Raw genomic sequence first — 13,894 nt, 5'->3', positions numbered from 1 at the left:
ACAAAACCATCCAAAGTAAATAGTATTTATGTAACCTTAATAATACACGAAGAAGGACCCTTATAAACCATTATTTGCAGTATTTTAATGACAAAGTAAAAATAATTTGTTATGGTGCTTTTTTAACACCAGTGGGGATTTTTGCTTTGTGTTTTTTTAAAAACTAGCAAATTTTGGTTAGATTTTATTTTGGGGAAAGATAGGAAAGGCATCCAACACTAAGATGCTTTTTTGGCATTTTGTCAACAACAACAACAAAAAAAGTCTGGTTTTAAAATAGAGTAGCAGTGGTTTCCTGTTCTTACAGTTTTTGCTTTTGTGCATTCAGAGGTCGGCTCTATTGCACCTAGCTGACCTAGTGAGAGATTTAATTGTCTGTAACGTATGTGCTTCAAAGGCTACTAAACCTGCTGGGAGCGTTTTATACGCGTGTGCTTTTTACACTTTTTTTGTGGAAACGTCCTCCAAAAGGGCTGTGGAGGATAATGACTTTGTGATGCCCCGGGAGGACACGGCTGCTGGACTAGCGTGCGGAACTCAGGAGGAGAAAGCCTGAAATTCCCCCTGATCCCACAAGTGAAAGACAAATCTCACCCATCGCAATCAAACAAACAAGGATACAATCTTGCAGGTGTAGATGTAGACGCTGTGCAAGAGTAACCTGACTAGGGCAAGATTTGGGTCTTACTGAAAGTATTTAAAGAAATGGGATTAAAAAAATAGTAATCGTATCTTGCTCTGCAAGTGAACCCCAAGCCAGCACATTTATTAAGCCACAAGCCACTCTGAAATGGTATTAAATCTGTATCTTCCATGCCACAAGTTGTCATGGAAGAGGAAGAGTGAAGCGTTAACAAAAATAACTTTCCTGACAGTTCAGTCCCACTCCATAGCAAGAGAATAATATATATATTATATATAATTATATATAAATATGTAATTTAAATATTATATAATATATCACAATATAAATACGTGTAACTTTTCTGTCAGATGAATGCCACGCAGCTGAACAACTTTGTTGACATCAGTTAATGGTTATAAAAGCAGACGACAGCAGTCGGCGTGAAAAAACCTAAGTGTAGGGCTGACTGCAGGGAGCAGGCAGACAAGCTTACTTCTGGGGCTTCAAGTAACCTTGGCTGTCACAGAATCATGGAACCTGAAGTGTAAAAGGACAAACCACAGTAAACTCCGTAGTAGCAGGAAAGTATTTTCATTGCTTGAAAAAAAAAATAAAATTCAAACTTTGTCATCACATTAAAAACATTACATGAGAAGTAATAAACATATTTACACTTCTGTTTTGATTATAAATATACATTATATACAAAATAATGTTATAAAACGTAGAAAGTTCAGTGCTTCTGATTTTTTTTAAATTACTGAAGTACTAGTCTTCAAAATAAACTACAAACAGACAAACTAAACCCCATATTATTGATTTCTGAAGGTCATCTTCAAAATGGTCCTATGTGGTCAGAGCAGAAGGTCAGTAGTGGACATTATGAAGGGGTCTTGTCTGCACAGTTCAAGGCAGTAGATGGGCTAGTCCAACAACAGGATTTACAAGGGCAGGAATATCGCTGTCCGAGAGATAGCACGGTCCAGGTTTCTTCGAAGAGGTCTTGTTTCCTCCCTCCTCATTCTGCCCCACCCCACGGTCTCATCTCATTAGCGGCACAGCACTTTCCACTGGGGTGTCCAGTATTATTGCTGTAAATACGTATATAAGAAAAGAGTTTCTGCACGCCTCTGCTTTCCAGAGGCAGGCTTCCCCTTTTCCCTGTAGAGGTGGGAGGGTACGAAAGAAACAGGACGAGCCTAGACCCTTCTAACTCTAATCTCCACCTGTCTTGGCAGAGGGCATCTCAGTGGGTGCTTCGCTATCGGGCATTTGGAACCGGGATGAAGGACAGGAGCTGGAGTTTTGCAACCAGATGGAGAAATGGGCGGGGTCACACTGCTGCTTCTTCAGAAAGTAACAGCTGCAATTTTGAGACTATTTGCAGTAGAAGGTGTCACCTAATTCAGAAACATGACATAAACCCCCAAATTTGTGTCAAAATAAGGCAGGAGGGAGAGAATGAGGAAGGAGAAGAAAAAAGTAATGTCTATTCACAATCACTGGTAGTGCAAAGGGCATGAAAACAGCTGAGACAGCTCAGCACATAAAGGTTCTAGGAGCTGATTGATTTTAAACGCATTTGTAAGGCTTTAAATAGAGCTGGGATCACGCCTCCTCCTTATCAATGGGGAAGAGGCAGTACACATTCCTTATCACAACTTTTCCTTCTCCAATGTTTAAATCCACAAAAATCCCGTCCCATATTGTGGCTTGGGTCAATCAGTTCTCCAAAGCATCACCATATGAGATGACATGTAAATTCGATATTCCTCTTTCCTTCCTCGTCTCGCCCCTTACACAGTCCCCAGTACATGCAGCAGGAGAGAGGAGACGCACGTAGATGTGTAGCAGGAAGTATCAACCACCCCTGCCCAATACTGTTCAGGTAACTGCAAAAAGAGCAGTCAAGTCTCTGTTTGGGCTTGTTAGATTCTCTTGACACATTTTAGGCACTTTTAAACCCAGAAAAAAATGGAGACCTCGTTTATACTGTATCCATTATCTGCACAGCAATGTGTCTTTCTTCACACCTTCCGCGGCAACATCTGTGATAGTTAAGTGCCTCCTCATCTACCGGCACCTCCCATAACCAGAGTTCTGGAAAGCCAGGGGTCTGTCCATGAGGAACTGGCCTCAGTATCTTTTGAAAACAAATTGAAACAACAACATTTTTAACGCCTCTCTCTTCCTTCTGCCTCCCCTCTTCTATAGCCAATGAGATTCTGGTATCAAACTTCAAACAAGGGCAGTAAGAACAAAAAGGTGTATTGCATCTTTCAGTAAATTCACAGTCTGTCCAGTTCACCCAGTTCCATCCTCCGCCTGAGAGCAGCAAGTTGCATGTAATTAAAAACAGTCCAATCCAGTTCTGAATTGTAAACAATGCAGCAGGAACGTCCATCTACTGGCATTACCAAATCTGAGGTGCAAATGGGCTGATCTTCAGTCTTATACCTGTCAGGATATAAAATAATACCAGGAATGAGAAGGAAGCACAGCATACAGAGCACTGCAGAACTAACGAATTGTAATTCAAGTATGTGAAACCAAAGCAATTTAAGCCAGACATGACTGCAGTTTAACTATCAGCGTTCAATGTTTTTGCCTGTGTCCAGAGACAAAGAATCACCAGCAAAAAAAGTCATCTGTATGATGAGCAGCCTCTCTACCTGGACTGAGGGGAAGAATGCTTACAAATCTGGGTGCTTAACATTAGGTCTCTGTAAAAAGCATATGGTGTAGTTAAATAGCTTGTGTTCAGAAGCATTAAGCCTGAAGGATGTGGAGAGAGGTTTCAGAGGCTGTCATTCTGAAAATAAAAACACTTCGGAGATGCCTGAGGTAAATCTGGGAGTCTAGCTTTGCTCAGCAAGATCTTCAAAGGAAGATACGGTATTTAGGTCAGTTAATGGGAATGAAGCGTCTAGCTGTCATTTGTATCTTTGAAAATCCTTTCACTTAGTCTTAAACTTTTAATATTGTTGGTTGACTTGCATTCCGGCTTGCCTTCAAGAGGAAATCTGATATCCACCCTGGCAAGGGAGACAGAATCCTGCAGATCTGACTTCACAGATCACTGCTATATGGCACAGCAAGCTTCTCTTTCCTGGAGTCTGAAACTAGTCCTGAAGATGGCTACACTGAAGAAGGCAGGTACTGGTTAATGTCAAATTGCCTTTAACTTCCATTGAGCCTTTTTCCAAAGGGTCAGTAATTCTTCAAAAACTGGTTGGTTCCTCAATAGCTGCTTTTTAAAGTCTTTAAAGTTCAATGCTAGGCCCTTCCTTTTTCGTGTATCTGTCCTCTGACTTTTCAATATAACATCAAAATCTAGATGTGTTTATCAATGACAGCGTTAACTTCTGTTAGAGAATATATAGCTGGAGCTTAAACGCCAAGAGGTTGAAACTACCTTATTACAGGCTTCCTAAATGGCTGTTATGCCTATCCACTAACACACGCAGCTACCTTCCATCTTTTGCTGGAAATCTATAGCTTTGCCTGTTTCCACAGAACACAGATTATCCATTGTAGTCATGAGAAAAAAACGTGGCTTTACATCAATGGGTCTATGAACGATTATTATTTCCATTTTTGCTGACTACCTATTTAAGAGGAAATAATCCTACAGTGTGCTGAATTTTTATGGGCTGATGTTCCATGCTTTCATCTCCCGCTGACTTATCTAAGCTCAAAATCTCTGGTTTAATAAAATCAGAGCTGCTAATTTCTTTATTTTCCCCACTGTATGTTCCGTGTGGGCCACAGGAGAGGAGAGGGGAATGCTGGGAAGCAGTAGGATCCCTGGAAAGAGAGTAACCTTCTCAGATGCAATTCTAAAGGATAATTTACGCCTTTACTTTGTGAATTTATGCCTGTACACCTGTGTACTTACTTACCTCTGTGGCTATGATGCACTCATTCCTTTCTTCTGCTATCACAAAGACAGACTGGTACATCGAATCCCTCGGAGAGCATATCGCTGATATCCTACATTCCGGCTTTTCACTAAGGCAGGGCAGAGAGAAAAGAACATTAGTTGACTACTAACAAGCCTGACTCAAAATCTGCGATGAATATGGAGGGGTGGAATGAGATAGCCGTGAAGGTGTGGGAGGGAAGTGCAGAGGATGAAGTTTCACATGTTCTGTATGATGGCAGGACATTATACTAGAAAAGTGGAAGCAAGGAATAGCTACTGTCTTCCTATGCTTCTGCCATGTCCAACCTAACAGTGTGCTCCTCAGATCCCTCAGTGTAACAGCTGCAAGCAGATCCCAGACAAGACTTTCAGTACATGCATCAGAAGACTGATCAGCCAGTGAACACCTGCCCTTTTCTTTTTTTGAAAAAGAGTAGTTATTTTTACTTTATCGTTCTTCTCAGTAAGCAGATCATTTTGCCTTCTTAATAAGCAAAATACTTATTTTTAATCGCTATAGGCCTTAACTGTTCTTCCTCCAAGATCTACCGAGAAAGACACTTCTTACTTTCACCACTGACCTAGCCACTCCCCTTCCCCTTCACTGTACCCACACTAGCAGCACCCTGCACAAACACTCAATTTAATGGACTTAGCTAAGGATACCACTTGGCCATGACACGCATACTCCAGTATGAAGATTCCTGGCTTTGCTCTGGTTTGTGTTGTATATTATCTGCTCGAGGTTTCTTTTTTCCCCATATTTTCTCATCTGCTTCTAGACCGGTATGAAGATGAGGGGCCTTAAGAAAGACTAGAAGGAAGACTGGATTCTCACCTGTGTAGTCGGAGGGGAGACTTTTCTCCTAAACACTTTTCACTTTTGTAATATTTATCTTCCTGTGTCCCTCTACTTGTCAGGTCTTTTACCAGATTGTAGTCCAGTTTATGATTCTTGGGTTTGTAGTTTGATTTCTCCAGCCCACAGTCCACTTCAAGGTCTTTATTTTTATTGGTGTTTTTGAGCTGGGAAGCTGGAATGAGATTGTCCTTCTGGAAGTCAGACAGGTTGTTCATTGTCTCCAAGTCCTGCTCTGGGTGCATCCTCATCTGCCTGATGACCATTGCTATCATGCAGAACAGTATGAGCAAAGCCACCAGCCCCACCCCCATGGATATAGCAATCCAGGGGACTGGTTTAGGAGGAAGTGTAACGGGCACTGAATAAACTGGCAATTCGCAACGGTTGCCCATGAAGCCAGAAGGACAGTAGCAGACAAAGTTGGCACTATAAAGTCCGCTGTAGCACGTGCCTCCATTCTCACATGGCCCAGAAGCACACTCATCTCTGGTTTTGATGTCACAGTTCCTGCCACTGTAGCCTGGCAAGCACGTGCAGGTGTAATCGTTGATCAGATCATGACAAGTTCCCCCATTGGAACATGGGTTTCTGGCACAATCATTGATGTTTATCTCACATTTCTGACCAGAGAAACCAGCCCGACAACGACACACACGAATCTGACCAAGGTAAAAACAATTACCATCTGAGGAAAAAAAAGTAAAATAAAAAAAATTAGTCTGCAATGCACTTGACTTGGAAACCTAAACCTCTCCCCGGTTAGCATTTTATACTATCTCAAGAAGAGGGAGGTTATTTTACAAAACAACCGCACATCTAAAAGTTCCTTCTAGTTTACCTGATTGTATCACCATGCCTTAAAAATATGCCCCTTCTAAGTATATAATAAAGTTAATTTAATTTACTTAATTCTGCCATCTTCCCCATCACATGATAAACCTTGTGCATTGTTTTGTTGCACAGAAAATGCCAGTGAAAGCGCCCCCCCCAGCAAGAGACTAAAATTAGGGTAGACGTGAAATACAGTGGGGGAGAGAGACTAATGTATTAGAGGAAGAGTAGAGGTCAGATTGGATTTCTATCACTTCTGCACTGAAAAGCACAAACGAGTCAGAGACACGAGATTTTTTTGATAAAAAGACTCACCATTTGCACATGGGTTGCTTGTGCACCTGTCTACTTTTTTTTCACAGTTTGACCCTGTGAAGCCGAAAGGGCAAATGCAAGTGTAGCTGGCCCCTTGTTCTTTTTCCAAGCACGTGCCACCGTTAAAGCACGGCGAATCTACACAGGTCAAAGCGCTGTGCTCACAGTGAGTGCCATAGTAGCCAGGGGGGCACAGGCAGTGATAACCATTCTCCATGTCCTGCAAAACACAACATTAGGCCACTGTTATTTGATGGCACCAAATGATAGCTGCTTGCATGCTTATTTTTGGTCGGCAGCAAGAGCTGTTCAGTCCCTTCTCATCCACACCCTGATGTGGCAAAAGTGACATTTGGAGAGTAAATAACTGCAGGCTGGCCTGTGAGGGATAGAGCGGTGAATCGGCCGTACTTAGCATTGTAGGAGTAATCATGCAGCTACACAAGCAGAGCAGATGCAGTTGTAGGGAGCCTACAGGCAGCTAGACAAAAACATTACTAACACCACTACTGTCTAATGGGATCCCCGAGGTCCTCCCAAAGCAGAATGGCATGTGTAGACCTACACAGCTGTGATCAGGCCATTTATCCTTGGCATAAGAGCCCTTTTTTTCTTTACAAGGGCTTACGTTGCTTTGCCATGGATAAGTCCCACCACTTAGATCATGACAAAACTGTTTCTTCTTTCCAAGTACTGTATGTCCAAGGCCTTGGGAGAAGGGAGCTACGGTCTTGCGCCATTAGCTTTAATCTAAACATGCATCAGATTACATTTGAATCTATAATCGATCAGTCTTTATCAACAGGTAGAATCAATCATTGACTGGGTCCGAAAACACACAGAAACACCAGACTGCAGGAAACTAAAAATGCAGGACCCTGCTTCACAGAAAGTGTTTCAGCTGATTGCCCTCATATTGTCTGACACTACGCTCCCGTAACAGAAAGCGGAAGTTTTCTTTTATTTGCTATTAAAATGCAGACTTAGCGCATTTCTGTATGAAGCTTGGTTTGAGAAGCTTTTTTTTTTTACAGATCTGCTCCCTCACCAACCTTGGATCTTGCCAAGCTCTCATAATGGCTGCCACAGAAACCTAAGGATCAGTTGACTAGTTCTAATCTAGATGATACATCTCCTCCTGTAACAGACTTCCTCCCCTGACACCTCTCGGGAAGGGTTCAGTATGATAGTTGTGAGCGTCAGTAATGAACCTGTGTACTATCGAATTCCCATTATGCTGTTACAGAACCATTTCTGAAAAGGTATACCGGGGCTTGCTTCACACAAAGACTTTACATTTAAAATGCCCTTACCGTGCAACTACCGCCATTCCTACAGGGATTGCTGTCACACTCGCTGATCTCGTGTTCGCAGTCAACACCGGTAAAGCCAGGTTTGCAGGAACACGTATAGCTGCCCTGGCCAGTGTTCATGCACGTTGCTCCGTTTTTGCATGGTCTGTGGTGAGTGCAGTAGTTCAGATCTGCAAAGATACCAGGAGTTAGAGAAAACATCTCTGACAGCTGGGAAAGGACATTCATACAAAAACACTTTAGACAACAAAAAAAGACAGAATTTTCAATGAAGTATTTCATTTTGCTATCAAAAGGAATATTGGAGATGATTATCCAGGCTATTATCAGTAATAATCAGATGTTTCAGATTATCATCGATTTTAGATATTTCTCTACGTCCATCACTGTAATACATGAGCTCTGAATTTTGAGAGACCTGGCAAAAATTTAACTTTCTTAGTGCTTTGGTACACTCTCCATTTTTTGTGTGCACCCGTTAGCTGCAATGGGATTTAAATGCCAAGTTGGAAAACTTACTTCCTAAGTGTGTGTTCTCTGAAAGACACGCCACGGCACTATAGACACTTTGTGCACAACAGAATACATACTAAAACAGTGAGCCCCATCTTTAAAAGGTGTGCTCCGAGGCACATTCTGGGGAGGCAGGAAGGAAATAAAGATGTTTTGGCTTGGAGATTTAAACAAACACTAGAAATCTTTTACTGTTTATTTACCATGCTCTCTTGTTATGAATGTTAGTAGTTTAAACTGTCTAAATGCTCTGCCAAGCTTGGCGGTCCTTTTTTTTTTTTTCCTTTAAATTTGAGACAGAGGTTAAGCACACAAGTTCATAGGACACAAGCAGAAAATCTTTATTATCTCTATAAATACCACAGAGTAATTGGAATACAACTGGTTAATAGATAACTACAAGCAGAAAAAGATCTGCAACTTTACTTTTCCGGCTTAATTCAGACTTCGCCATCTTAATCCTATAACTGTCTCGAAAACACTTAGCTTGCTTTGAGCACTTGATGATCTCAGTGCCAGCAGTGCATATATGGCCTTGAGGACATGACTGCTCAGCTGGCTACGGTTCAGTGATTCAATGGGTTGAATAGGTGGAAGTGGTCTGGTGTACCTTAAAATGGAACCTGTACTTTTCATTCTTGCTTACATGATTTTTCTCTCATGCTCCAGACTTATCACATGAGTTAACTTCCTTGTATGCAAAATAAGGAAGGCCCAAATGATGGTGTTTACTGCTGCTGGAAACTGTTTAGTAAATTGTTATAGTTGTACAGGGAATAAGTTAAACTTGGCTTGAGCAGGCAGAAAACTTGCCTGTTCAACACTCATCCAGGTTGTTGGGTTTTTTTCCAAGAGAAAAACTTTTTTTGCAAGAGAAAAACTGCAGCTACCAAAAACGTTTGCTTGTTTTCAGACAAAATCACTACAAATACAAGAATTGGTATCTAAGACAGCGGTGGTACAAACTGATGCCTATGAACCTTGCAGAAATTTAATTCTAGATGGAATGGGTCAGATTTCTTGGTCCAGTACTGAGGAGTACCCAGCCTAGAGCCATAAGCACAACCTTCAGAACTAACCTTGATCACAGAAGAGGCCACCCCATCCTTCATCACATATGCACTGCCATTGTGTTTTACAAGTCCCATGGCGGCAGCCTATATGGGGAATGCATTCATCACAGTAGCGGCCTTGCCAACCGGGACGACAGCTAAAAGAAAAGTCAAATTAAAACATTAATGACATGGAAAAGAGTTTAAGTTTCTATTACAAGACGACATTTTAACTGAAGTTCAGGTTGCAACTGCCATCTACTCACATGCACTCTCCAGGCTTGTTGCAATATCCATTCTGTTCAGTACATCCAGACAGACAGATGGCTGTAAAGAGAACATAAAAAAGCAGAAATGTTTAGGTAAATACACATGGCACTATGGAATACACTTTTAAAGGGTAAATGCCAGCTTTTAAAAGAATACTTTGAAAAACAGTTTTGCACTTTCACAGCTTTGTTTTAAAAATTCTCGGTACAGGGAGTTCTAGAGCAGGAGGAAATGAACAAGGAGAGCCAACATTTGACAAGTTGTCCTTTAGTTTTTCTGTTTATACAACAAACGTGAACTCTTGCAACTCTTGCTAGAAAAGGAGCAAGAGGAGGCAGCTTTGGCTTGTGCTAATGAAAGACTGAAAAAACCCAACGGGACCCTGAGCCCACAGCAAAGATTTCCACTACTACACCGCAACACCTGTCTCATCTCCTCTGGCAGCAGGAATGGTGGAAGCGTTTGTGTGGGCAAGCTGCTAGCATTTTAACTTGGAATAGATATCGCTGATTCAGGGATATCAGCCAAGATCCTTTCCCTGCTAGCTCTTTCTTTGCTGCTAACGCTCGCAGAGGTGAAGCACAGCATTGGCAGTTGCAGCCAAAGGGGCCAAAGTCCTCAGCGTGGAGCCTTCTCTCCCCAGGCAGGGAGTGGAAAGGTCAGCATGAAAACATGGCCCCAAGGGCCTACCGGGTAACCATACACAGCGCTTTGTTACCGTGCTGTCTCAGCCACCCTATTTTAAGGGCTGACCGCAAAGATGGCTACAACCAGGGTCAGGCCAGCTGGCGGAACCGGGCAAGGGGACGTGCTTTTGGGTCCCAAGTCCCTTCATCAAGTAAGCTCCCCGACGGTCGTGTTTTCTCGAAGGCCTCTTGAGCGTCACCCCTATCCCACGCGAACGCCCTGTCAGCGCAGACGAGGGCCCAGGGAAGCCAGAGCGGGTGATGTTCCTCAGTGCGCCGAGGCCTCCGCGAGCTTGAGGCCGGCCTGAGGCCCACGGAGACCCCGGGGCGACGAGGGCGGCGTAGGGGCGCGCGGGGCGCCCCCTCCCTCCGCCTCGCGCGGCAGCCGTTGCCGGCGGCGCGGCGCCCCGCCCCGCCCCCGCGCGCCCGGCGGCGGCGCGCACAGCTGCCGCCCCCCGGCGGGGCACTTACGCTCGGTGCAGTACTCGCCGGTCCAGCCGGGCAGGCAGGCCAGGCTGCCGTCCGCCTCGCAGACGTAGTGTCCGAAGCGGTCGTCGCGGCGCTTGCAGAGGCGGGAGCAGCTCTCGCCGTAGTAGTTCTCGCTGCAGACCACCCGGTAGGAGTAGCGCAGCTGGGTGAGGGGGCCGCTCTGCACGTCCTGCGACCAGTCCTCGCCCACCGACAGCGACCGCTGGATCGACATCTGACTGATGAGCCAGTCCTCCGAGGGCGGCCGGGAGCCTGCGGGAGAGCGGCCCCCGCGTCAGCGGCCGGCGGACACGGCCCGCGGCGTCCCCCCGCCGCGAAAACCACCCGCCCCGGGCGGCGAGGCACCCCCCGCCCCGCCGGAGAGGAGGGGAGCGGGGTCCCCCCGCTCGCATATACGTACACGTACGGGTGTATATATATGTACGTAAGGGTATGCCCCGCGTACAGAGGTGGCCGCCGGGGTGTGCAGGGCGGGAGCGCTAAGCCCGGCCGAGGGGGGCTCAGCGGAGGGGCCTTTGAAAGCGAGGGCTGCCGTGAAATATCCTTTTCCTCTCCGCTCAGAAAAACATCCCAAAGCCATTATTCCTTTCCAAAGGGCGGAATTCGAGCAAGGTGTAAAATACAGGAAAAGGCGGCCGGGGCTCGCTGGCAGCCTCCCGGCTTTCTCACCGCAGCCCGCCTCGCTTTCCCACGCCAAAAATAAACCGGAGGAAACGCAATTGTGTTGGAGATTAGGCCGGGGCAGAATCAAAGCGGCCCCTGATGGATATCGTTGGGGGACCGGCTCCTGATGGCGGGATAAAGCCGGCCCTGAAGTTATAGTATAAACAGCTGAGCCGGGGGCGGCCGTTAACCGTTTCGGGATGGGGGGGGGGGGGGGAGGTGGGGGTGGGGTGGGCGCGAGGGGCGCTCCCTCCCGCCGCGCGGGCGCCCCCTGCCGGCGGCGCGCGGCCGTAGTCACCTTCCGGCAGGTAGTTGGCGGGCGCGTGCCAGGCCTGGATGATCAGCGAGAAGGTCCCCTGCGGAGGGGGAGAAACCAGCGTCAGCCCAGCGCCCCGCCGCGGCCCGGCCCGGCCCGGCCCGGCCCGGCCCGGCCCTGCCGAGCCGCCCGGCACCCGCCCCGGCCCGCCGGGCCCCGCATCGGCACTCTCCCCGCGGCTACGCGCTTCCCTCTCTCCCTCCTACAGACCGCGGATCCACCCCACCCCACCTTTGCTTTTATTTCTCTTAATAACGTTTATTATCCCAAGTGCTTCTGGGCTGGGTGCGCTTTTTCATAGCTTTTTTTTTTTTTTTTTGCTTTTTTTTTCTTTAAAGGAAGTTCTGGAAATAAGTCTAAAGGCGAAAGTAGTTTGTTTACATTACAGATTAACAGCGCGCTGCGATTAGCCTTCCCTTGCCGCCCTCCTGCCCCACCGTCGCAATCGGGTCTAAAGCGGAATCTCACCGGCCACGTGAAGTTAAAGGGCAACTTAATGGGGCTGTCAAATCTCTCCGTATCTTTGACGCTGAAGGAGTTTATTCCCAGAACCGGGGTGATGATGCTGCCGAAAGTGCAGGAGCCCGGGGAGACCACTGCCTGAAAATGCTTCAAACAAACGCGAAAGAAGGTCCTGCAGTGGGGGGAGCAGGGCTTCCCGCTGGCCAGAGACCCGTGGCTATTCACGAATTCGTGCAGCTCCAGCTGGAAGACGCCAGAGCCGGACACCCTCTGCACAAAGGGGAGACACACAAAATAGCCAAATCAGACCTTACCCCGGCTTTGCCATGCAAACTTGCTTCCATCACCCACTTTACATTTCGCGAACCCTTTTTTTTTTTTTTTTTTGCGACGTGCGATTACCTGCTGCAAAATCATTAACAGAAACGTCAAGCCAAAGATGCGCAAGGCTGTCATCCTTGTGTTATTCAAGCTGCCAGTTCTCAGTGGGTTTAGTTTTCCTCCTGTATTCCTCGAATGGTCCAAGGAAGCGCTTCTCGGTTGAGGGAGAAAAGGGAGGCGTCACGGCGATTCTCCTGCAGCAACCTACTCTTCCAAATATTCCCCGAGCGCCAGCAGAAATCGGAAGGTAAAATCCAGGTGTCGATCCGTCCCCTTCTGGGAATTAATCCTGCAGCCAGCCGCCGACCTCTGATCGCTGTCGTCGCCTTTATAAACTCCAAAGCCGGGTGGGTTTGGTGAGAGACGCGGAGGGGAGTGCTTAGTGTGGAACCGCTCCTCCTTTAACCGGTGCTAACAGCGCTCAGTAAATGGAAAACTTGCTTCCCTTCGAGCTGTTTATATAGTTGCCTCGCATCCTCACAAGCTCATTATGTAAACTGTCAGTCAGACTCACGGGCGATCCCTCCCCTTTTCCATCTTTCCTTTCTGGAAAAAAAGAACCAAATGTTGCGGAGAGCCCTCATATCCAGAATTAATACCCTGCTGCCGCCGCCGCCGCCGCTGCCGCGCTGACCGCCGAGGAGCCGAGCTGATTACGAGCAAGCCAAGCATCTGTTGAGATATTTACGGCGCTCACACTGGGAGAGTTCCCTCGAAAATCAGACGCCTCTCCACAGAGCAGCTTTCCAGAGCGGCCGAACAATAGAGGACGAAATGTTTAAAAAACACGCTTGTTAGTTTGTTTGTTCGCTTCTCTCCCCCCCGATCGCTACGTGTGCGCCCGCCCGCCCTCGCCCCGGCCGCTTCCCGGGGCGGCGGGACGGGGCAGCGCGGCGCGGCGCTGCGCCCCGCGGCCGCGGCCGGGCCGGCGGGCAGAGGCTGCCCTGCCTGGCGAGGGCTGGCCCCGGATAGAAAGTAAAAGTAAAACGGTGCTCGCTCGCTCGGCGGGCGCCCGGGACGGCCCCGCCGCCGCCGCCGGGGCGCAGCGGCTTGCTCTGGGGGCGCCCGCGCCGCAGGCCCGGCGCACCGGCTGCCGTCCCCGGTGTTATTCCTGACCCCGGCTAACGGCGGTGCGCCGGAACCCACCGAGGAAGGGGGCAAGCGGGGCGGGCGGTGGCAGGGAGACGGGCA

The 13,894-nt window shown here is 47.2% G+C and overlaps 1 protein-coding gene and 1 long non-coding RNA gene across 3 annotated transcripts; one reads left to right on the top strand and one right to left on the bottom strand.

The window, feature by feature from the left end:
• Positions 1 to 1,200: 1,200 nt before the first annotated feature.
• DLL4 (delta like canonical Notch ligand 4) lies at positions 1,201 to 12,800 on the bottom strand. 2 transcript variants are annotated; one of them, XM_076344607.1, is made up of 11 exons: positions 12,725 to 12,800; positions 12,329 to 12,592; positions 11,843 to 11,900; positions 10,864 to 11,133; positions 9,703 to 9,763; positions 9,464 to 9,594; positions 7,872 to 8,041; positions 6,559 to 6,778; positions 5,389 to 6,097; positions 4,528 to 4,636; positions 1,201 to 3,082 (listed from the first exon to the last, which is right to left on the bottom strand). In XM_076344607.1, exons 1-11 carry the CDS (start codon positions 12,776 to 12,778, stop codon positions 3,077 to 3,079), a joined length of 2,052 nt encoding a protein of 683 aa, XP_076200722.1. In that variant the 5' UTR covers positions 12,779 to 12,800; the 3' UTR covers positions 1,201 to 3,076. The 2 variants fall into 2 exon arrangements, with proteins under 2 accessions (XP_076200722.1, XP_076200721.1); XM_076344606.1 differs by lacking the exon at positions 1,201 to 3,082 and having other exon boundaries at positions 4,498 to 4,636.
• On the top strand, positions 10,260 to 13,491 carry LOC143163365 (uncharacterized). The gene is made up of 2 exons (XR_012995892.1): positions 10,260 to 10,544; positions 12,249 to 13,491. It is a non-coding gene; the product is annotated as an uncharacterized LOC143163365 (long non-coding RNA).
• The last annotated feature ends 403 nt before the right edge of the window (positions 13,492 to 13,894 follow it).

Source organism: Aptenodytes patagonicus, chromosome 7 (assembly GCF_965638725.1).
Source record: "Aptenodytes patagonicus chromosome 7, bAptPat1.pri.cur, whole genome shotgun sequence".
Lineage (NCBI taxonomy): Eukaryota > Metazoa > Chordata > Aves > Sphenisciformes > Spheniscidae > Aptenodytes > Aptenodytes patagonicus.
The sequence above is the reverse complement of the archived record's forward strand: the minus strand, read 5'-3'. Positions and strand labels throughout refer to the sequence as shown.

Coding starts and splice junctions, on each gene's coding strand:
- DLL4 (XM_076344606.1), bottom strand. CDS start 12,778: ATGACAGCCTTGCGCATCTTTGGCTTGACGTTTCTGTTAATGATTTTG. Junction 11,901..12,328: donor CCTTTAACTTCACGTGGCCG/GTGAGATTCCGC, acceptor CCCCCTCCGCAG/GGGACCTTCTCGCTGATCAT. Junction 6,098..6,558: donor AAGCAACCCATGTGCAAATG/GTGAGTCTTTTT, acceptor TTTTTTCCTCAG/ATGGTAATTGTTTTTACCTT.